The following is a 25,416-nucleotide window of genomic DNA, read 5'->3' as shown; positions in this document are numbered from 1 at the left end:
ACCTCCAAAGGGCCCGTCGGGGCCTCCGATCCCGTTAGCGAGTGAAGCATCTTGCTCACATATGCCCCGACGTCCGCCCCCTCTGTGCCTTCGGGAAGACCCAAGACTCTTAAATTCTTCCTCCTCGAATTATTCTCCAGGGCTTCCAACCTCTCCACACCTTTTGTGTTGTGCCTCGTGTGTCTCTGTCTTCACCACCTGGCCCTGTATTTCATCTACATTTTCAGCAGCCTTTGCCTTCACGACCCGAAGCTCCAGCTCCTGGGTCCTCTGCACCTCCTTTAGCCCTTCAATCGCCTGTAGCATCGGGGCCAACACCTCCTTCTTCAGCTCTTCCACACAGCGCCGCAGGAACTCTTGTTGCTCCGGGCCCCATACCAAACGGCCACCTTCCGACGCCATCTTGCTTCGAGCTTCCCTTCCTTGCCGCTGCTCCAAAGGATCCACTGCAATCCGGCCGCTATCCTCTCCTTTTTCCATATATATCCGGGGGGATTCCCTTCTATTTCACCACACAGTGATTTTGGCCGTTAAAAATTGCCGTTGGGGCTCCTAATAAGAGCCCAAAAGTCCGCTCCAACGGGAGGTGCCGAAACGTGCGACTCAGCTGGTCATCGCCGCACCCGGAAGTCCAGGTTGACCATTTTATAATGCACATCAGTACCTAATGAGCCAAATGTGAACTTTAGATTTGAGAGAGGAAATCTCTATCCTTTAGTAACTGCTCTTCATTGACATGTACAATCCAGAAGTAAAATAAATGACACCCAGGCCCTTTGAACAAATGATCTTCACATCCTCTGTGCTGGTTCCTTGATTTCCTGCTCTCTTGGTCATAAGGGTTGCACAGTGGTTAACACTGCTGCCTCACAGCGCCAGGGACCCGGCCTCGGGTGACTGTCTGTGGAATTTGCACTTTCTTTCCGTGTATGCGTGGGTTTCCTCCGGGTGCTCCGGTTTCCTCCCAAAAATGTGCAGGTTAGGTGGATTGGCCATGCTAAATTTCCCCTTGATGTCCAAAAAGGTTAAGTGGGGTTACTGGGATAGGGTAGAGGCGTGGACTTATTAGGGTGCTCTTTCCAAGGGTTGGTGCAGACTCGATGGGCCGAATGGCCTCCTTCTGCTCTGCAAATTCTTTGATTTGGAATCTCCTGTGGCGTTGGAAGTGTTGAGGCTGATTTCATTCAAATTCACAGCTAGCAACAGTGATCCATTCCAAAAGTATCTGGATCAATGTACTGGCTGAGCACCTGGGGAGTACAACTTGGGTTTATACTTCTGTTTGTGCTTGGTTTTTTTAAAAAGTCTATAAAGTGGCATCTGTTGTTCGCATTTTTAAAATCAGGATTTTGGTTGATTTACTGTTCATTCTTGCAGCTGTGCACCGATGAAATATGTCCACCGAGCCTGGAATTAACTTATCACCACACTCCAAAATAAATAGGGTGTTCACATAGCCATTGTGGGTCAGCAGCTATGATTGTCATCAGGAAATATAAAGTTCCACACCCAAACCACCACCACCACACTCCCTGTTGAAACCTGTCAATATATCAGGCGGCTCTGCGACCTCCGTGACGTCTGTCTGAGCTGATCAAGATCACTTGCCAAAACGCGTTTGATTTGCAAGCTAAATCTCACACACATGCTATGTAGTCTGAAAGTGTAGATGTGTCAGTCACGGTTCATTGGTAGCATGCTTACCTCAAAGAGTTAAAAGATTGTAGGTTCAAGCCCTGCTCCTCAGAGCTGAGAAGGCAATGCGTGCTGACACTGCAGTACTGTTAGCGGTGTTCCCCCCCTACCCCAGACATAAACTACTGCAAAGGTGCTGTCTGAACAAGACGACTCTCCCCAGAGTCTTGGCGGTATTTGCCCCATCACAACAGTTTGTGACATGCTGTGGTTGTGAAATGTGTAATACAAATGTTAAATTCCCCTCCAGTTTTTTTCACTCTTGTATGATTGCAATTTCCATGAACTCCCTGCTTGGCCGCACCATGCAAACGCCTTCACGTAGATAGTGCCACGCGTACGCCTTCACACAGATACATCTGTCCGTGACATAATTGGTAGACGTAACCACCGCAAAGTCTTTGTGAAGGTGAAATCCCTTCTCCGCACTGAGGGTATCATCCATCATATTGTGCAGGACCACCACTATGCTAAATGGGATAGATTCAGAACAGATCTAGCAGCTGTCACGGACAAAGCTTTGTTTTATTGGTGTCCGTGATCATAGTGTAGTAATATGTGAATTTAGTATGTTTCTTTTTAAGTGCTTTGTCGCAATTTAAATTATTTCAGCAGCAAGACCATCGTGAATTTAAATTGTCAGATTATTCATTTGCACGCAAACTTGCCCCAGAGGTTTAAATGCAATGTCTTGCTCACCACTGTAGACCCAGAGGGAGTAGATACAGATGAAGAATTAAACAAAATTACAACCTGGAGTTATTTCAGTCTTATTTGTAGCAGGAGGTAGTTTCTTTAGCTCATGCTTTAGCTGGAGTGGATTATCAGCAAGCTGCGAGACCTCTTCTAGTTGAATTGCCAGGAGATCAGGTGAACTTGCAGTTGGAACATGTTGGAGGGAGTCCCTCTTCTATTTTCAAGGTATTGCCATTTAGTATCTTGGCTGCTTAGTTGACAATAGCTGGTTTAATAGCTTGGATGGTCTTTCCTATGGTATCTGTATGGTGTTTCTGACCAAACAGCTTCTGCTGTTACGTTTGCCTGCTTTTAAAAATGGGCGTCTTACCCATGTGGCCCCGGTACGAATCCAAAGTCTTTTTCCACATAAATGGGGCATTCAGCCAGTAAGCAAATTGTGTTGTGGCTTTCCACACCCTAAAGCGTTTCAGACAGCCATGGTCTTTGTGTTTGGGATGAGGAGCCATCACAGTACAATGAATGATCGATGAGTTCCATTCCATATTCAGCTAACACCTGTTGAGTTTCGAAGACCCTGTATATAATTAGGTATTTGCCTGAGTTTCAGGTCTGTCTGGAGCTAATACTGCCCAAGTCACATGATATTCTGCCACTATCTTAAACAACTTTTGGTGTGCATTTCTAAAAAAAATACAGCTTTAAAATATGTAATTATTTCATGTCCTAACTGGGTGTGAATCAACTCAAAACTGAGTATCTTTGAGACCATGAGACCATCAGCAGCAGTAGAATTTTATTCATTACGATCTGTAACCTCATGGCCCGGCATATCCCCCACTCTACCATAACTATCAAACGACAGGATATATCCTGGTTCAATGAAGAGTGCAGGAGGACATGCCAGGCATACGTAAAAATGGGTTGCCAACCTGGTGAAACTACAGCACAGGACTACTTGTGTGCCGAACAGCAGAAGCGGACCAATCCAATCCAATCTAGCCAATAGCACTCCATCAACTCTTGATCATCAGCAAATATCATCGACAGTGCTATCAGGTGGCACTTACACAGCAATGAACACACTGCTCAGTTTGTGTTCTGCTTGGGTCGCTCAGCTTCTCACCTCATTCAGCCTTGGTCCAAACTGGCAAATAGCTGAACTCCTTGAGAGCGACTGCCCTTGACATCAAGGCAGCATTTGCTCAAGTATGGCATCAGGAGCCTGAGCAAAATTGAAGTCAGTGGCAATTGATGGCAGGTAATCTCTGCGCAGTTTGGAGTCATCCCTAACATAAAGGTTGTGGTTGTTGGAGGGCAATCATTCAGTCTGGGGACATCGATGCAGGAGTTCCTCAGCATAGTGTCCTCGGCCCAACTATCTTCAATGACCTACCTTCCATTGTAAGTTCAGAAGTCCGAATGTTCACTTGTTGATTGTATAATTCTCAGCATCATTACATCTCAAATACTGAAGTAGTCCGCGTCCATATGCAGCGAGGCTTGGACAACAGTTAGCCTTGGGCTGATGAGTGGCTAATTACATCATGTGATACTTGTGACATCAATGACCATCTCCAACAAGAGAGAATCTAACCATTTTCCCTTGACATTCAATAGCATTATCATCAACATCAGGGGTTACCATTGACAAGAAACTGAAATGGACCAGTGGCACAGTGGTAAGCACAGCTGCCTCACAGCCCCAGGGTCGCAAGTTTAATTCCAGCCTTGGGTGACTGCGGAGTTTGCACTTTCTCCACGTGACTGTGTCACAATTCCTTCAATGTCACTGGATCAAAATCCTGAAACGCATGAACAGCACTTGGGTGCTGGCCCAGATAGATTGCAGCAAACCAAGATGGCATCTCGCCACCATCTCGAGTGCAGTTGGTGATGAGCATCAAATGATGGGCTTGCCATCACATGAAAGAATATAATCTCTTAATTTGAACTGACAGGAAATGTTCTTCTGACATGGGCTCAAAAATGGCATAGGCAATTTAATGCAGAAAACTGAAGTAAAATAGTTTAATAGGGAAAAAAAAAAGTATACAGTCATTAGAAAACTGTGGCTGTGGAGCCTTTGAAAGTAACGCGAGCACATTCAGAATCTTGTATGTTTCCAGAAGATCAGGGGCCGGAATTGGCTGGCCATTGGGAGTCCCTGTTCACACCGGCAGCGCACCCCCGCCCGCGAGTTTCCGGATAGTTTGGAGTGGCTTCAACGGGAAATCCCATTGACAAGAGGCGGCAGTGAATCCCCCCCCCCCCCCACCATCACCGAGAGAAGCGTCACCGAGAAACACTCAGCTGGGGAAAACGAAGAATCCCATCCCATCTCTCATTCTTCCAAATTCCAGAGAACATAGACTCAGTCTCTCATCATAGGAGACAAAACCTGCGCACACTATTCCTGGTGTGGTTTCACCAAAACTCTGTATAATTGTAAAAAAAAAAACGTTTTTAGTCTTGTGCAGCTCCAATCCCACCGAATCATAGAATTCCTACTGTGCAGAAGGAGGCCATTCAGCCCATCAAGTCGGCAATGACCCTCTGACAGCGCACCCTACCTCCGTCCACTCCCTTGCCCTAGCCCCATGACCCCAGTTAACATGGACATTTTTGGACTCTGAGGGGCAATTTTAGCATGGCCAATCCACCTTAACTGCACATCTTTGGACTGTGGAATGAAACCGGAGCACCCGGAGAAAATCCATACAGACGCTGGGAGAAAGTGCAAACGCCAGACAGATACATTGTCACCCAAGGCCGGAATTGAACCCGGGTCCCTGGCGCTGAGACAGCAGTGCTAGTCACTGTCACTGTGCTGCCCCATGCCAAAAAAGAAGGCCACTATGCAGTTTGCTGTCCCAATTGCTTGTTGTACCTGCATGCCAACTTTCAGTGTTCCTTGTATGAGTCCCCCCCCCCCCCCAAGTATCTCTGAACATAACATTTGCAGGTTTCATACATTTTTGAAAAATATTTTGCTTTTATCATTCTTTTGACAAAAACTGAGTAACTACACTTCCCCACATAATCGATCTGCCACCTTGTTGCCCATTTACTTGTCCTGTCTACAACCCTTTACAACCTCTTTGTGCTCTCCTCACAGCTTGCACTCCGAGCTAGCTTTGTATTGTCAGCACACGTAGATACCTTACTCTCTGTCTCTTCACAGAAGTCACTAATATAGTTCAGGGTTTTAATCAAAATAATTGGGAGAGGGTATGACTGACTTCTTTGGGGGAAAATGTAATTGTTGAGGATGAAGTGCGAATGGGATATTAAATATATGCATCGGTTTTAAAAATGGTTGAACTGGGGGTCATGTGAAGTGCCCCCGGGAGCAGCTGTGTTTTCGCGAGCCCTGGCTCTGCTCGTCTTTTAATTTCTTTTTAATCGTTTGGACATTGCTTCTCTGTCTTTATTTAATTTCAAAATACTAGTCTTAGACCTGCATTTCTCAATCTCAAATGAATGTGAAATTCAATAAGGTTATGATCACTGTTACCTCGTGATTCCTTCACAATGACGTCATTAATTATCCTATCTCGTTGCACATTACCAGATAGAGAATAGTCTACTGTCTGGTTGGCACCAGAATGTTCTGCTGTTGAAATTGACCTATGCATGCTCCATGAACTCATCTGCCAGACTACCTTTAGCCATCTATGTGTAGCTTAAGATCACCCATGATTATAGTGGTACCTTTCTTACAAACAGTATTATTTCCTCCCGTATACTCTTATCCTACAGTGTAGCTGCTGTTGAGGACCGATAAACGACTCCCACTAGTGACCTCTTTCCTTTGCTAATTGTTATCTTTACCTAAACTGATTCTATTTGAACTTTAAAACCAAAATCAACTCTCACTATTGTACTAATGTCATCTTTAATTAACACAGCTACCCCACCACCTTTTCTTAACGTCCTATCATTCTGAAATGTCAAGTACCTTTTAAATATTCCGGTCCCACTGGTCACTTTGTAGCCACATCTCAGTAATGGCTATCGTGTCATATATATTTATTTATATTTGTGCTGACAATTCATCCAAATAGTTATGAATGCTACATGCATTCAGATTCATAGCGTTTAATTCTGTCTTTTTACTATTTTTGCAAAGTCTGGCCTTGTCTGCTGGCACACTGAACGCCTGTTACTTCCTGCCACAGTCTGGTTATCATTGCCCTTATTGCTACCTTGCTCTATTGGCCACCTTCTTTCCCTTTAATTGACTCAACTTCCGTCACATGATCCCTTATCCCAACTTTGTCGTTTTCCTCCTTCTCTATCACCGATGCGACTCGCCAAAATATTGGGCCCAGCTTGGTTCAGGTGACGACCATCCCAACATTATAGCTCCCACTTTCCTCCGTACTATCGCCAGTGCCCCATGAATTGAAACCCATCCTTCCCACGCAATCTTTGAGCCATGCATTCAACTCCTTAATCATATTTGCTGCGCGCCAGTTTGCTTTGATGGACTCTAATCTCTACTTGTATGCCCTTCCTAGCGTAGGTCACTGTGTATCAATCGGAGGCCAATGTACTTTATTTGAAGAGGGGGGTATTGTCGAAAACCCGACTCCGAGTAAGACTCTAACAATAAAATATAAGTTTAACATCCATAGTTAGTTTTACTTGCACAAGGGGAGACTGCACCTAATCGTCAGTAGGACGAGACTCCACATACAATGGTTATTCTGCTATATTTATACACTGGAGTAAACCGTGGGCAGCACGGTAGCCTTGTGGGTAGCACAATTGCTTCACAGCTCCAGGGTCCCAGGTTCGATTCCGGCTTGTGTCACTGTCTGTGCGGAGTTTGCACATCCTCCCCGTGTATGCGTGGGTTTCCTCCGGGTGCTCCGGTTTCCTCCCACAGTCCAAAGATGTGCGGGTTAGGTGGATTGGCCATGATAAATTGCCCTTAGTGTCCAAAATTGCCCTTAGTGTTGGGTGGGGTTATTGGGTTATGGGGATAGGGTGGTGGTGTTGACCTTGGGTAGGGTGCTCTTTTCAAGAGCCGGTGCAGACTCGATGGGCCGAATGGCCTCCTTCTGCACTGTAAATTCTATGATAATCTATGATGATAACTCATGTCTGAGTTAATTAGCTTGTGTGTAACTATGTACATAAACAGATTGATTTAAGAAACAAAACTACAATGTTAGGTTTTCTATCCGTATGTGACAGTTTGTGACAACCAGATGTCTGTTTTTTTTTGTTTGTCCCGTTGATATGATTAAGGACAGTTAAGGGGTCTGCTTCATTTCTGGCTGCATATTCACTTTAATGAGGTCAGAGCACTTTGCACAAGGTCTGTGGTTTCAGATGTCCGTTTATGTATTTTTTTAGAAAATATTTTATTGAGGCATTTATAATTTTAACAATTTTAAACATCAAATTTCAATAAAAACAAAACCACAATAATATACCCGACAAACCCGCCCGGGAACAAACCCTAGGCAACATGGCTTACACAAACAGTGCCACCTTCCCCAACCACGTCCCATGCCTCCCCTTTTATCCTCTCCCTCCCCCCAGCTTAATTTTTCTCAAAGAAATCGATGAACTGTTGCCACCTCCGAGCAAACCCCTGAAACGAAACCCTCAAGGCAAATGTAATTATTTCGAGCCTGAGAAACCCCGCCATGTCGCTAACCCACACCACCGGCTTCGGGGACTCCGAGCCCCTCCACCCTAGTAAGATCCGTCTCCAGGCTACCAGGTAGACAAAGGCCAGGATTTCAGCCTCTCTCGCCCCCTGGGCTCCCGGGTCTTCCAAAACACAAGATCGCCACCTCTGGATTCGGCACCACCCTCATTTGTAATACCTCTGACATGACATCAGAGAACCCCTGCCAGAAACCCCTCTGCCTTGGACATGCCCAAAACATATGGACATGATTCGCAGGACCCCCTGCACAGCGCCCGCACCTGTCCTCCATCTCCTCCAAGAACAAGAACCTGCTCAACCTAGCTACAGTCATGTGTGCCCTGTGGACCACCTTAAATTGTATCAGGTTGAGCCTGGCGCACATTAAGGATGCATTAACTCTCCTCCGGACCTCCTCCCATAATCCAGCCTCTACCTCTCCACACAGCTCCTCTTCCTACTTTCTCTTCATCCCTATCGGGGCCCCCTCCCACTCCATCAGCCCTTATAGATCTCTGAGACCTTCCCCTCTCCTACTCCTGTTCTCGACACCACCTTATCCTGTAGCCCCTGGGGCGACAGGTACGGGAAGGTCGAAACCTGACTCCGCACAAAATCCCTCACCTGCAGGTCCTGGAACCCATTCCCCCCCTGGCAACTCAAACTCCTTCTCCAGCTCTTCCAGGTTTGGGAAACCCTCATCAATAAAGAGATCCCCAAATCTCTTCATCCCTGCCCGCACCTCCCCCCCCCGCTCAGGCCCCCCGGAGCGAACCGGTGATTATCACATATCGGCGCCCACACCGATGCCCCCTCTAATCCCATATGCTGCCTCCACTGTCCCCATACTCTGAGGGTGGCCACTGCTACCGGGCTTGTGGAGTACCGAGCCGGCGAGAGCGGCAGAGGTGCTAAAAATAATGAGCCCAAATTCGTGTCCTTACATGAGGCTGCCTCCACCCGATTCCCATACCGACCCCTCCCCCACTAACAACTTCCTGACCATCGCAATATTTGCCGCCCAGTAATAGTTGATGAAATTCGGGAGGGCCAACCCACACCCCCACACCCCCACTCCAGCAGCATCTCTTTCACTCGCGGGGTTTTACCCGCCCAAACAAATCCCGAGATCTCTGCATTCACCTTTTTGAAAAACGCCTTTCGAATAAAAATTGTGAGACTTGGAAAACAAACCTCTGGAGGATCGTCATTTTAACTGTCTGTACCCGCCCCACCAATGACAACGGGAGCGCATCCCACCTCGAAAATCCCCCATGATCTGTTCTACCAACCGACCCAGATTCAGCTTGTGCACCTGCTCCCACTCCCGTGCCACCTGGATATCCAAATATCGAAAGCTCCCGAAAACAACAGTTGGGAAAGTGGACATCCCTGCCTCTTCCCCCGGTGTAACCTGTAGTAGTCCAATCTTGCCTGATTCGTCCGCACACCCGCCACTGGTGCCTGGTACAGCAACCGGACCCAATCCACAAATCCCTGCCCAAACCCAAACTGCCCCAGGACCTCCCACAAATATTCCCACTCCACTCGATCAAAGGCCATCTCTGCATCCATGGCCGCCACCACCTCCACCTCACGCCCCTCTGGAGGCATCATGATTACATTAAGCAATCTCCTAATGTTGATTGCCAAATGCCGCCCCTTAACGGACCCCATCTGGTCCTTCCCAATTACCCCTGGGACGCACTCCTCGATCCTTGTGGCCAGGATTGTCGGAAACAGTTTGGCATCCACATTTAAAAGGGAGATCGGCCTATACGACCTAAGTTTTCCAGGTCCTTATCCCATTTTAAAATGAGGGAGATCAACGCTTGTGACAAAGTCGGGGGGCGCACTCCCAGCTCCTTTCCTTCATTGAAGGCCCTTACCAACAGCGGTCCCAACACCCCTCAGAAATTCTTGTAGAATCCCACCGGGTACCAGTCTGGTCCCGGGGCCTTCTCCAACTGCATCGCCTCCAACCCCTCCACTACTTCTACAATCCCGATTTGGGGCCCCCAAGCCCTCCACCAACTCCTCGTCCGCCTTCGGGAACTCCAACGCTCCCAGAAACCTCCTCATCACCTCTTCCCTGGCCGGGGGTTCCGACTTTTACAATTTACTATAAAACTCCCTAAACACCCCATTCACCCCGCCGGGTCCAAGACCATGTTCCCTCCCATGTCCTTCACTTTCGCAATTTCTCTTGCCGCCTCCAGCTTCCTCAACTGGTACGCTAACATCCTGCTCGCTTCTCCCCGTACTCGTATACTGCCACTCTCGCCCTTCGCAGCTGCCCCACCTTCTTAGTCAGTTTATGTTTAACTGACACTGCAAATATGTTTCTCAAATAGGTTGGTTCTTATTCTTGCCCTGTCAGTAGTTTTGTGGGGACATTATAATTATGGCCAAGCATCCCATCATGCATTGGTTATATTAGCCTGGAACCTACTTTTCCAGTGTTTCTAACCTCGAGCCACTGTGACCAATTGTACTGCCTGACAGATCTTTTAACTCAGAACTGGGATGGACGAAGCAACAAAAATAAAGCTGGTAATACTCTATAGTTAAGACCGCATTGGTGGAAAACTGGCCTGGCACATCTATTGATTCCGGTGTCTACACAGATTGGAGTATGTGCAATTGTATTGCTCACTGTTGAGCTGTACCTCTGCTCAGCTTCATGTCTCCCTTTCGTAATAGAAATCTATCTGTCTGTCTCTCTCTCGCTCTCTCTCGCACTGTCTCTCTCCGTCTGTCTGTCTAACAGCCCTTGATTATAACCCAACATCAGTCAGCAAAGGGAGAAATGGGAGGGAATGGACCCTGACTCCATGAGTGGGAACAAGGAGGTGACTAAAATGTGCAAGTTTCAGGTCACCTATGCTAAATGGGGAAGTGGTCCTCCAAAAGGACAACTTTCATTTTCTCTATGGAAGCTGCGGTGTTTAGTATGAAGAAAGCTTGAAACAGTTTTGATTTTTTGACGGCTTGGGGTCCTTGACTTCACACAGGTTATGCATCTGCAGGTGCCTGTTACACACTGGGATTTCTAATTTTTTTTTTTTATCTCCTTCTAGAAAATGGTTCCTGGAAAAGTTGCAACCTGAAGGTTGGTAATCTTAGGGTATTGAAAGCAATTTCTGAAGCCTCAATTTTCTGTAAATTCTATAAGTATATAGTAATGAGATGGGGGGCAATTTAAGATGATGACAAATTGAATGTATTGATCACGGTAATTAAGGTGGGTTCAATAGTCCTCCCCTTAACAAACGAGTACAGTAAGAAGTATTACAACACTTGTGTAACGATGCTCCACTTCTCCAGCTGCCACCCTAAACACATTAAAGAAGTCCCTTTTGGACAAGCCCTCCGGAGACACCGAATCTGCTCAGACAAGGAGAAGCGTAACAGACATCTACAGACGCTGAAAGATGCCCTCGTACAAACGGGATATGGCGCTCGACTCATCGATCGACAATTCCAACGCGCCACAGCAAAAAAACACACCAACCTCCTCAGAAGACAAACACGGGACACAACCGACAGAGTACAGTCGTCCAGTACTTCACCGGAGCAGAGAAACTACAACATCTTCTTTGCAGCCTTCAATACGTCATAGATGAAGATGAACATCTTGCCAAGGTCATCCCCACACCCCCACTACTTGCCGCCAAACAACCGCGCAACCTCAAACAAACCATTGTTTGCAGCAAACTACCCAGCCTTCAGAACAGCAACCGCGACACCACACAACCCTGCCATGGAAATCTCTGCAAGACGTGCCAGATCATCGACATGGATACCACCATTACACGTGAGAACACCAACCACCAGCTACGGGGTACATACTCGTGCGACTCGACCAACGTTGTCTACCTCATACGCTGCAGGAAAGGATGTCCCGATGCGTGGTACATTGGCGAGACCATGCAGACGCTGCAACAACGGATGAAAGGACATCGTGCGACAATCGCCAGGCAGGCATGTTCCCTTCCAGTCGGGGAACACTTCAGCAGTCAAGGGCATTCAGCCTCTGATCTTCGGGTAAGCATTCTCCAAGGCGGCCTTCAAGACGCGCGACAATGCAGAATCGCCGAGCAGAAACTTGTAGCCAAGTTTTGCACACATGAGTACAGCCTCAACCGGGACCTTGGATTCATATCGCATTACATTCACCCCCCCACCATCTGGCATGGGCTTGCAAAATCCTACCAACTGTCCTGGTTTGAGACAATCCACACCTCTTTAACCTGGGATTACCCCTCTCTCTGGATCTGTAAAGACTTAATTACCTGCAAATGCTCGCATTCAGAGTATTGTCTTGCATCTTTGACTTTGTCTATATATAGGTTTCTGGAACCTATCTCTTAATTCACCTGAGCAAGGAGCAGTTCTCCGAAAGCTAATGATTCGAAACAAACCTGTTGGACTTTAACCTGGTGTTGTAAGACTTCTTACTGTGCTCACCCCAGTCCAACGCCGGCATCTCCACATCATTAACAAAAGAGATGAGAGACTGGAGAAGTTAGAAGGACTATGATGAATTAGGATAGTATTACAATACAGACCTAACCCCAACAGTGACTAGGATACTGGACCGATACCCCAAAATTGTAGTTTATTTTGTAAGACTGTGCGGAAAGAATGATTCGCCCCAGGGGTGATTACACGAAGAAATAGGGATTTGGTATTTTAAAATGCAACTTTTATTATCAGAATACTAACTCTTTAACATCACACCCAAAAGTAGCTTATAATCACCCCTTAAACAATACTACTCAATACAGTAAATGCAACACCCTTAATTACGATCTCTATTCCCAATTAAACAACAAGGAAGAAAAAACGTACAGCTCTCGATCTATTCTACAACCCAATGACACAGAGCAATACTTGATTTCCAGAAAAGGTTTGCTCCTGTTAGAACTCCTGCAGGCTCTGGCTGGATGTGTACAAAAAGCTGTTTCAACTGGTTTGTTTCAACTTCCTTGTCCTCAGACAAGTCTGCGCAGCTTTACATACTATTAATCTTTTTTAACTATCCTACCGTGAGAGCAGAAGACTAAAAGTCGAAAGAGTAGCCAGATCAAAACTCTACTCAAAAGTTTTTCTCAAAATGTCTGAATACTTTGGCTCCACCCAGTAATAACATCACTCAACACCTTAAGCTGAAAGCAAATCAACTCCCCAAACTTAAAACACATGGGCTCCCCCTTGTCAAACAACAGTGCATTAGCCCAAATTCTACCTTGATCAATTTCACCTCTGGCTCCCAAAAGCTTTCTGGTCTTGCAAAACAAGATTATTTTAAAAACATGACTACTGCGGTCATATGCACTCTAGCCCAGACTTTTGACTCTTAAATTTCCAAATGTTTATAATGTTGCCAAAGAAGAACTAGGCAACGTGCCTCAATGACTACCGTCCGGTGGCCCTGACTTCAGTCGTAATGAAGTGCTTCGAGAGGTTGATCATGAAGTGCATCACCTCCATACTCCCAGAACGCCTTGATCCACTGCAATTTGCATATCGTCGCAACTGTCCTCCGCAGGCGGCATTTCCCTGGCCCTACACTCGTCCCTAGAGCATCTCGACAACAAGGACTCTTACATCAGACGCCTATTTATTGATTACTGCTCCGCCTTCAACACCATACTCATATCAAAGCTCCAAAACCTAGGACTTGGCTCCCCACTCTGCAACTGGATCCTCGATTTTCTGACCAACAGACCACAATCAATAAGAATGAACAACAACACCTCCACAATACCGGGGTCCCGCAAGGCTGCGTACTTAGCCCCCTACTCTACTCCCTGTACACACATGACTGTGTGGCAAAATTTGGTTCCAATTCCATCTGCAAATTTGCTGACGATACGACCATAGTGGGCCGGATCTCGAATAACGACAAGTCAGAATAGAGGAGGGAGATAGAGAACCTAGTGGAGTGGTGCAGCGACAACAATCTCTCCCTCAATGCCAGCAAAACTAAAGAGCTGGTCATTGACTTCAGGAAGCAAAGTACTGTACACACCCCTGTCAGCATCAACGGGGCCGAGGTGGAGATGGTTAGCAGTTTCAAATTCCTAGAGGTGCACATCTCAAAATCTGTCCTGGTCCACCCACGTCGACGCTACCACCAAGAAAGCACAATAGCGCCTGTACTTCATCAGGAAACTAAGGAAATACAGCATGTCCACATTAACCCTTACCAACTTTTACAGATGCACCATAGAAAGCATCCTATCTGGCTGAATCACAATCTGGTATGGCAACTGCTCGGCCCAGGACCGCAAGAAACTTCAGAGAGTCGTGAACACCGCCCAGTCCATCACACAAACCTGCCTCCCATCCATTGACTCCATCTACACCTCCCGCTGCCTGGGGAAAGCGGGCAGCATAATCAAAGACTCCTCCCACCCGACTTACTGACTCTTCCAACTTCTTCCATCGGGCAGGAGATACAGAAGTCTGAGAACACGCACAAACAGACTCTTCCCCGCTGTTACCAGACTCCTAAATCACCCTCTTATGGACTGACCTCATAATACTACACCCTGTATGCTTCATCCTATGCCGGTGCTTATGTAGTTACATTGTATACATTGTGTTGCCCTATTATGTATTTTCTTTTATTCCGTTTTCTTCCCATGTACTTAATGATCTGTTGAGCTGCTCGCAGAAAAATACTTTTCACTGTACCACAGTACACGTGACAATAAACAAATCCAATGCAATCCAATCCAGTACATCTAAAATCCCGCATTCGTCACAGTAGGTAAATGAATTGTCAAATTAGGTACAAAAAAATGAGGGGGAAAAAAAGATTGGATGAAAAGACAAAAATGTAAGACAAAATACAGCAGCCCAGATCTTCCAGTTTAGAAGGATGCAGGGGGATCTTATTGAGACATATAAAATTATGAAGGGAATAGATAGGATAGATGCGGGCAGGTTGTTTCCAATGGTCGGGGAAAGCAGAACTAGGGGGCATAGCCTCAAAATAAGGGGAGGTAGATTTAGGACGGAGTGTAGGAGGAACTTCTTCACCCAAAGGGTTGTGAATCTCTGGAATTCCTTGCCCAGTGAAGCAGTTGAGGCTCCTTCTTTAAACATTTTTAAGAAAAAGATAGATGCCTTTCTAAAGAATAAAGGGATTCGGGGATATGGTGTAAGGGCCGGAGAGTGGAGCTGAGCCCACAAAGATCAGCCATGATCTCATTAAATGGCGGAGCAGGCTCGAGGGGCCAGAGGCCTACTCCTGTTCCTAGTTCTTATGTTCTTATGTGTTAGAAAGGGTATATCCGCACTGACTCTAATTTTAATGTGCCTGCTTACCATTTCCCATTTCACGTTTGCACCTCTGGGTGCTCTGGTTTCCTCCCACAATCCAAAGAAGTGCAGGTTAGGTAGATTGACAATGCTAAACTGCTCCCAATAGTCCAACGGTCAGGTGGGGCTGCGGGGTTAGGACGGGGGAGTGGGAATAAGTAGGATGCTCTTTTAGAGGATTGGTGCAGACTCGATGAACAAAATGGCTGCCTTCTGCACTGCAGGGTTCTATGATCTATCTACCTCAATAGTATGGATTTTAAATAATTGAGGCCTAACACTGATGTTTAAGCTACTTCGCTTACTGCCCTGTTTATCACGACTGTTTTCAGTTTGTTAACCAGTCTGTAACCCATGCCAATATACTCCACAATTTGTGATCCAAATTTAGTTTGTGATCTACATTACTGGTCAGATTGGATATTTTTACCTATTACAGCCGATAGTTTCTCAACCATAGTTTCTCCCAAGGTGTGTGGGTCACGTTTAATTACAAGTTTTTTGTGCATTGATTGAGGCTTTCTGTGGACAGTGTTGCATTTAGGATGAGCATTCCAGCATTAGGAAGTTAACATAATAAAAATGGCTAAGTATCAAGTATTTGCATGGCCAATAATTGGCATCCAGGACTGGCGAGCAGGTTGCGATCACATTGGGGGTTTACATATCAATTAGCCAATTGTTTGAGAGCTGTAGCTAAAAGTATACCTTGCATATTTTCTGTAGTGAGATTTTGGAGTACAAGAGAGCCTGGGTATTCGTGTACGCAGCAGTCTATGGCTAGGCTATATTGAGAGATAATGGTTTGATTTTAAGTTTCTCTTTTCTCTCTCCCCTGTATATTTTTCCAGACAAATTGCCAACACACTTCCTCTTCCCACCAGGAGGGAGATAACATGTTCCATAATGGCCAGCCATGTCACTCTGCAACAGCTTGTAGAAGGCGTGATTCAAGCCAGCTGCTCTGAATAGCTCCTCGACACATTGGCAGTCCCACATTCTGATGAAGGAGTAATTGAAGTGGATTTGAATGAATGTTGGTATCAGAAGCCATGGCTTTCTTATGGTCTCAAGCTTATAAAGGATACATTTAAACTCTTTCATGGTTCTGTTTTAATGCAGTCGATCATAAGCTTGATTGAGCTTTGTTAGGGGCAGGAGTAGGGTCCCTCAAGCCTGTTCCACTACTTAACTGGGTCATGGCTGGCCTGTATCTCGAGTCCATTTGCCCATCTTAGTTCCATATCCCTCTATCAAACTCAGTTTTGACTGTTCAATTGATGAAAACTCAATAGTTCATTGCTGATCAAGAAAATGTATGCCCTCCAGTTTAGCTGAATAATACCACACCCTTGATTAGATTGCATGGTGTGATAATGAGCAATGCAAATTCAAAGCCATCCCATTCAATCCCTGGTAGCGGCTGCTTTTGCTGCGCTAATGCTGACTTACTTGGCCTCCCGATCCCTGGGTTAGAGAGCAGCAAGAACAATAAAATCAGCTGAGATTCCTAATCTTCATATCCTCCACTGTGCTCTTATGGGCAGAATCAAATTTTACAACACTGTTGCTGTTCATTGCCCAGGATTGTAAATTGAGGGCGGCAGGGTAGAAGTGGAGCTGCCATCGTCAGCCACTGTCATTTGGGAGAGAACTAGAGAAAGAACAATTGTGTTGCTGTGGTAGAAAAATAAATTGATGAATTGAATTTGCATTAAATCTGTCTTTGAATTTTGGGTTTTATTAGTTTATTCAGAAATGTTATTGGCCAATAGGTTTAGCAATACTGCACACGCGATGGGCAAGGGAGACTATTGATGGGCATACAAGAACCTGGAGCTTGGGTGCAAGTTGCCAGCCCCACCCTCTGGAGTGAATAATGTGCATGAGAGCTTAAGGGCAAATAAATACAAGCCTACAGCACTGAGAAGGCCATTCGAGCACCATGCCTGTTGACAGGAAGGTGAGTTTGATTCAGAGTATTGCTTATCAGCTTGTCTTCATTGGGTAATTTGTTATCCCCAATATCTGGCCAAACTACTAAAAAATGAAACAATTCACCCCATGGTTGGTGGTGTGGTGGGGAGGGGGGGGGGGGGGGGGGGAGAGAGAAGGGGGGGAGAAGAGAGAGGAGGGGAAGGGAGGGATATGTCCAATTGCTTTTAGTGATATCACTGTGATTTAGACTGAAATGTATGAGGCATGATGAGGTTTGCAGAGAATGCAAGAATTGGTTGTGTGATTGATGGTGCGATAGCTGTAGACAGAAAGATATCAACGGACTGGTCAGGTGGGCAGGAAAGTGGCAAGTGGTATTCAATCTGCAGAAATGGGAAGCAATGCATTTAAATAGGTCAAACATGATTCAGGGTCACAGTCTAAATTTTACAGCTGGACCTTTCGAACAAAATTTGGATACACTTCTACTTGCAGTTTGGAACTCATTCTGCAAATGGCAGTTGGTGCTAAATCAGTTATTAATTTTAAATCTGAGACTTCGTTTTCGGTTATCCAAAGGTATTAATTGACATTTTGCAAAGGCAGTGATGTGGAGTTAGGTCAGAGATCAGGATTGATCTCCTCCTTTCATGGGATGCGAGTGTCACTGGCAAGTCCGACATTTGTTGCCGATTCCTAATTGCCCTTCAACGGAGTGGCTGGCTAGGCCATTTCAGAGGGCAGTTAAGAGACTGGCACACTGCTGTGCGTCTGGAGTCACATTGTAGAGTTCCTTCTCTAAAGCACCTAAGTGAGCCTCCACCCCCCCCCCCCCCCCCCCAATCCCCAAAGTCTCTGGATTATTGGACCAGTAACAATTCCACTTTTTCACTGCTTCCCCTGGATAAAACTTGTCACCCCATGGATGTTTTGTCCATTTTTTAAATCTGTCTTCTGGTTGTACTGATCATTCTGTAATGTAAGCAGATTCTCCATATCCCCTCTATGAAAACCCCTCATAATTTTGAACATGTTCTATTAAATATTTAAAATTGGAAGAAGGAAAAAAGGGACATCACCTTTCATTCAGTCAGACAGCAACATTAATGCGAGTCATAAGTGAATCTGTAGCAGAGTTCTACCCTCCGCATGTAGGAAGAATGGACATTGTTCATGTTAACTCATCAGAACATCCAACTTACTGAGCTAACACAAATACACCTGTTGTTAATTTGCACCACCCTTGTGTTTCTCTTCCCAGGTTTGCATAAGATGTTAGCAGGCTTTGAAGACAAATCAGCATATGCACTCTGTACCTTTGCTTACAGCACAGGAAACCCAAAAGACCCAGTGAAGCTATTTCGAGGGAAAACTCCGGTAGGTAATTACAGAGAAGTGTTATCGCTGTTGTAATGTAGGAAATGTGGCAACCAATTTATGCACAGAAAGCTCCCACCAATAACACTGACTCGGTAAACTGTTTTTGTGGTGTTGATTGAAGGTTAGACATTGTCCAGGACACTGCGGATAATTCCCTGGCTCCTCTTCGAGATCGAGCCTTCGGATCTTTTACATTCACCTGAGAAGGCAGATAGAGCTTTGGTTTACCATCTCTGCCAAAGATGTCACAGCCGACAGCGCAGCACCCGCTCCGTATTGTGCTGGAGTGCCAGCTTTGATTTTAGTGCTCAAGTCCTGGAGTAGGACTTTGAATCCAGAACCTTGTGCCTCAGAAGTGAGTGTTACCGACTCAGAAGTGAGTGCTACCAACTCCACCATGGCTACAGCAGCTGTTGATAATCCTGTGGATTTTTCCTCCATGTTTTCCTCCTGTAATTGAGCAATATTGGGGTAAATTTTCATATTAGCTGCGCATTTTGACTGTTTCCTACAACATTGACTATACTTCAAAAGTATTTCATTAGCTGTAAATCGCTTTAGGACATCCCAAAATCATGAAAGGTGCTAAATAAATGCAAATCTTTTTGCTTCTTGGCAGCTGGACATCAGAGATACGTAGGAGCATGTGTGGGCCATTTAGCCCTCAGCCTGTTCCACCATTCAATGAGATTCATAATGATCCGTAACCTAAGCCCACACATCCACCTTTGCATGATGTCTGTTAATACCTTTTGGAGAACAAAAATGAAGTTAATAATTGATCTAGCACCAATTGCAGAAGAGACATCCAAACTTCCATTAGTCTCTGCATGTAGAAATGTTTTCCTAATTTTGCTCCTGAAAGGTCTGACTCTAACATTTAGACTCTGCCCCTCAATCATAGACCCTCCCCAACCATTGGAAATAGTTTCTCTCTCGATCTACCCTTCAACGGCTCTCCGTATAATCTTTTTAAAAATCAATCAAATTATGCCTTTACTGTCAGAAATGCAGGGAATACTGCCAGTTTGTAATATCTCCTCATAGTTTAACCCTTGAGTCCCAGCATCTTTCTGCTAAATCTACACTGCACTCCCTCCAAGGTCAATTTATCCCTCCTCTGGTATGTTACCTAAAACTGCCCCAAATACTTCAAGTAGAACTTTGTATAGCTGCAGCATAATTTCTATCCCTTTGTATTCTAATCTGCAAGATATGAAGACCAGCATGACTTTTGACCATTTTCTGCACCTTTCCAGGACATTTTAATCACCCCTGGACCTACAAGTCTCTTCGAAGCTCCACAATTTCTTATTTCAGCTTTTATGGAATACTCTGGTCTATCCTTTTTTGGGCCCAAAGTGGATGACCTCACATTTGCCTACATTAAAACCCATTTCCCACAATTTTTGCCCCACGATCTACTAATGCCATGTAATTTTGCATCTACACTGCTAACAATCCCACCTATATTTGTGTCATCGGCAAACTTGGACCTGTAACTTTCTATCCCATTATCCAAGTTCATAAATATGATGAACAGTTGACACCCCAATACAGATCATTGTAGGAAAGCCCTCATCAATTAGAGTACCTGCCCATTGTTCTGTCTTGAATGCTCAGCCAATTTTCTAACCAAGTTACTCATTTGCTTTTAATCCCATGAGCTTCAGCTTTAGCTAGCTGCCTCTTCTCGAACTTTAACAAACTCCTTCTGGAAGTCCATATAAATAATACCCACGGATATTCCTGAACCCATGATTTTAGTCACCTCTTCAGATTCATCGGATTTACAAATCCATGCTGGCTCTCCCTGATCAGCCACTCTATCCTTCAATGTTGACTCTAGTAATTTCCTGACAATAGATGCCAAGATAAACTTCTTGATAATTCCTTGATTTCCCCACCTCTTTCTTAACAGCGCCATGATATGCACAGCTTTTCAATCTAAAGGAACAGTTCTCAAAGTGCGCGAACTTTGAAAGATTATAATTAGGGCATCTGTAATGTTCTCTTCTGCTTCCTCTAACCTCTGGTGGAGGCCATTTGATTCTGGGGACTTGTCACTCTTTAGTGCTATTAATTTCTTCAATACTGATTTTACTAAAGTTATTTATGGTTGGACCCTATCGCTGATTCAATATTAGTTTCCCTGTGGTGTCCTCTACTGTACTGATGCAAAGTAATTATTCAACATATCTTTCATTTCCATATTTTCATTTACAATTTAATTTACAGTTATCAGTTTACAAGGGGCCAACGTTTCTCCCAATAACCCTCTTTTTCCTAATGTTTTTTTTTACGTGTCAATTCTCTTTGTTGATATTCCTTACAAGTTTCTCTTCATGCTCCCTATTTTTAACCATGTTTTATCACCTTTTGTTCTTTATATCTCTAGGAGTCACCAGGGTCTGTGTAGTCTTTGCATTTTTGTATGCTGTTCTTTTAGTAGTATGTTGTCCCTTAACCACCTCATCGTCCATGGCATTTGTTTTGGTAACTTGAGTTCTTGCCCCTCGAGGCATAAATTAGTTGCGTATCTGATTATCTTCTGAACATCTACAAATGAACTTCTGTTGTTTTAACCAATTTGCCCAACTTGCTGGTGTCTGTCTCTGCCTCATACGTCACAGGCGGCACGCCAGCACAGTGGTTAGCACAGTTGCTCCACCACTCCAGGGTCCCAGGCTTGGGTCACTGTCTGTGTGGAGTCTGCATGGGTTTTCTCTGGGTGCTCTGGTTTCTTCCCACAGTCCAAAGATGTGCAGATTGGCCGTGCTAAATTCCCTTTAGTGTCCAAAAAGGTTAGGTTGGGTTACAGGGATAGGATAGAGATGTGGGCTTAAGTAGGGTGCTCTTTCCAAGGGCTGGTGCAGACTCAATGGGCCAAATGGCCTCCTTCCGCACTGTAAATTCTACGACTGCCTAAGTCTAAAATCTCAGGAATCTGTTTTGCATTTCTCCCTTTCAAACACTATGTTGAACTTGATCATGTAATAATAAGATGTTCATGCACGGTTAGGATGTTAATTACATCTGGCTCATTACGCATTGCTTAATCTAATATGGCATGACTGTTGGTTATGTTGTTGCAGAAAACTATCCTTAACGCACTCGGGAAGTCCACTCCCTTTCTAACATGAGCTCGTCCTCTTATCCCAATCTATATGAAATTTAAAATCCCATATTAAAAACCTTCTTCCTATGCTACATGCATGTCTAATCTCTACATTTATGCCACCCAGCACTTCACAGCTGCTAGCAGGAGGCCCTATGCACAATGCCCAGTACAGACTTGTGGCACAGTGGTTAGCGGGTGCCAGTCTCTGTGGAGTTTTCCACATTCTCCCAATGTCTGCGTGGAAGGAACTCCCAGGCCATCCATCCCCTTCAACATCCACTACCTCCACCACCGACACGCAGTGGCTTCAGTGTGACCATCTACAAGATGCACTGCAGCAACACACAAGGCTCCTTCGACAGCCTGTTCCAAACCCACAACCTCTACCACCTGGAAGGACAAGGGCAGCAGATGCATGAGAACACCTGCAACTTCCCTTTCCAAGCCAAACACCAACTGCATTGTTGATCCTTCACCACTGCTGGATGAAAATCCTGGAACTCCCTCCTTAACAGCACTGGGTGTTCCAATAACATATGGACTGCAACAGTTCAAGAAGACGGTTCACGGTCACCTTCTCGAGGGCAATTAGGAATGGGCAATAATTGCTGGCCTAGCCAGCAACATCCAGGAAAGAATTTTTAAATTATCATGACCATGGTGACGGATGGCAGTGAAGGGCACTGAAAAATTGTCGATGGGAGGGGCATACGTGGGTTTAAAATGAGTGATTTCTTTATTTAACCGACATGATTCAATCTTTTCCATCATGTAGGGCAAGATAGTCAATCCTCGGGGACCTAGAAACTTCGGTTGGGATCCTTGTTTTCAGCCTGACGGCTTTGATCTGACGTAAGTCATGAAACACTTTTCAAGTTGCTAGGACACGTTTTTTTAAATATGTACATGGATATTTTATCCGATTTTGCTTTGCCAATAATATGTGTCTTTCATTGAATCTCTCCAGATATGCAGAAATGCCCAAAGAGGTAAAGAATTCAATCTCCCACCGTTACAAAGCACTTCGTGAATTGGCAGATTATTTTATTGAGAAGAATGATTCCACGAAAAAAGCTAGGCTAGACGAGGAAAGTAATTAATAATGTCTGCATGTTTAATCTTTTGTTTAAAAAAAAATGTACAATGCATTAATGTAATTTGTATCAAACAGGTGACAATAAATATTTTTAAGTGGTGGTACTATTTTGCAATGAAGTTGTTGGGTTATGATGCACTAGCAAAGCAGTTCCATCTTCATACCCTCATCTGTGTTAAACAAGTCTTGGTAAAGCCTGATGAAGTGGGATGTTCTGAGGACAAGTCAAGTTGGATCGCCCATATTCACATCCTCACAGAGAAATCCAGGCATTTTATTTTGATACATCACTGCTAAAACCATTCTTTAGCACTTCCACAAGAGATACCCTGAATAGTTTGCCTCACTTTCTCCTCTATGCTCTAATCAGGACGGGTGAAATTCGCCCTTGCGGTAACACTTGAGCATGTCATTCAAGATCAGGATTCTAACTGGTCTTCCAAACTCAACATACTGTATTTCACAACTTAGAATGAATGGGGGAGATACTTTTTTTGGGGTTCTGTAAAGCTAATTCATAAACCATGTGCTTATGGGTCTTTATTCATGAGAAAACATAATCAGGTGGAAATCTCTGTATTTTGAATCTTGTGTTTTATGGTGGACACTGGCAGCGAGCTGCCTTTAAAAGCAGCTGGTTAGGCTGCATAACAACCTCGTTCAGGGCAACATCTTACAGAGGGCCTGAATAGGTGTCAGGTCCAAAGCACCTTCGCCACCTATTTTCTTGCTTGTGTATAGACAGAGGGTGGCTTTATGGCTCGTAATGAGTGGCTAAACTCTTGTCTGTCATATTGATTTTAGATGCCCGTTTAGTGCCTGAAAACAGTATTGGCACCATCAAATTTCTACCTCATTTCATTTTGTTGTATTAAGAGTAGTGCAGTTGAGTTCAATAATATAAACAAGTGTTCAAATAATTAATTCCTGTATAACGTGCAACCAATTATTGTCCACTACATAAAAGAACCCTTTTTGAACAATAAATTTTATAGTTTGTTTGTCCTAGATTCTTACCTACCACATGATGGTGACGTTCTGTACACTGGCAAAACACTTTTATAAGACCGATGGGATCTCTTAAATTGAAAAACTCTTGAAATGAATATTCGTGCACTCATTATGAAAGAATGCTTGTTCCTGTTAGGGTTGACTTTGCGTTATTGTGACATAAGCTGATACCTAGACTGAAGTGCAACTATTACTGGAGCCCAAATCATGGCATTTTTTTCAACATTCTCTTCCAACCACCCCATCAGCCATGCTTGTAAAATTGTTTAACTTATAAATAAGGTTGAATTCAAAACATGTTTCGCAATCCTTCAAGCATTTTCTGGAAAAAATAATTTTGGGATTTGTTTCACGTTCTACTGACACCTTTAAAGCACTCTTGCTGGATCCTCCAGTGCGTAGCCCCAGTGGCCATGCATATCTGAATGCCATTAGGGTATTTTAATAATCTTTATTAGTGTCATAAGTAGGCTTACATTAACACTGCAATGAAGTTACTGTGAAAATTCCCTCGTCGTTTTACTATTGGAAGTTACCACAGCCAAGCCTCACCCGCTTTCAATTCTTTCTCGAAGGGTAAGAAATTGCATTTATGTAGCACCTTTCATGTTGTACCAAAGTGCTTTACAGCCAATAGATTAGAGTCATGCTTCCAATAGAGGCTGTGGGAATCTCTGCTGAGTTGGGGCGGCATGGTAGCACAGCGCCAGGGTCCCAGGTTTGATTCCCAACTTGGGTCACTGTCTGTGCGGAGTCTGCATGTTCTCCCCGTGTCTGCGTAGGTTTCCTCCGGGTGCTCCGGTTTCCTCCCACAAGTCCCGAAAGATGTGCTGTTAGGTGAATTGGACATTCTGAATTCTCCCTCTGTGTACCCGAACAGGAGTCGGAATGTGGCGACGAAGGGATTTTCACAGTAACTTCATTGCAGTGTTAATGTAAGCCTACTTGTGACAATAAAGATTATTATTATTACTTTCTGTTCCTCTACCAAATGTCAGGGATACCAAATGTGTAATTGCCAGTGCTACGTCCGTTGTGACCAGTTCAGTGCGCAGACCAGAATTTTACAATTGCCTACTGGCAGGTTTGCAGGTGGGGTGGGTGGGTACTATAAAATTCCCCAGATAGACTTCTAGCCACCCACTCCCAATCTTTCCACAGGTTTACAAGGGTGGAGTTTGTGGTTGAGGGCTAGGCGTGCCCAATTGAGGCCCTGAGGTGGCCGATTGTGTGGCAAGAAAATGGAGGGGGGGTGTAACTCCATCACTGGCTCTCTTTCCAGATTGGGTACTGAGTACCCCCACCTCCAGGTCTGCCCCACCTATCCTTGTCATCACAATCCCCATCCTCTTTCCCGTTATCCACCGGAGCCGACCTGGCCCTGTGCGTTCCAGCACTTGGATTGTTTGTAATCCTAGGGGTTACCACGCTCTCTGTGCTGCTCGGGCTACACAGCCGTTGTTCACTCAGATGGCT

The 25,416-nt window shown here is 44.9% G+C and overlaps 1 protein-coding gene across 1 annotated transcript in view; it reads left to right on the top strand.

The window, feature by feature from the left end:
• Nucleotides 1-23,033, top strand: part of itpa (inosine triphosphatase (nucleoside triphosphate pyrophosphatase)) — a 53,761-nt gene extending 30,728 nt beyond the window's left edge. The window contains exons 5-8 of the mRNA XM_072511553.1: nt 11,140-11,171; nt 18,594-18,709; nt 22,609-22,685; nt 22,801-23,033. Coding sequence (XP_072367654.1) covers nt 11,140-11,171; nt 18,594-18,709; nt 22,609-22,685; nt 22,801-22,933 — 358 coding nt within the window. The 3' untranslated portion in view covers nt 22,934-23,033. The remainder of the gene's footprint in view (nt 1-11,139; nt 11,172-18,593; nt 18,710-22,608; nt 22,686-22,800) is intronic.
• The last annotated feature ends 2,383 nt before the right edge of the window (nt 23,034-25,416 follow it).

Source organism: Scyliorhinus torazame, chromosome 7 (genome assembly GCF_047496885.1).
Source record: "Scyliorhinus torazame isolate Kashiwa2021f chromosome 7, sScyTor2.1, whole genome shotgun sequence".
NCBI lineage: Eukaryota > Metazoa > Chordata > Chondrichthyes > Carcharhiniformes > Scyliorhinidae > Scyliorhinus > Scyliorhinus torazame.
This window is presented reverse-complemented; position numbering and strand designations above follow the sequence as displayed.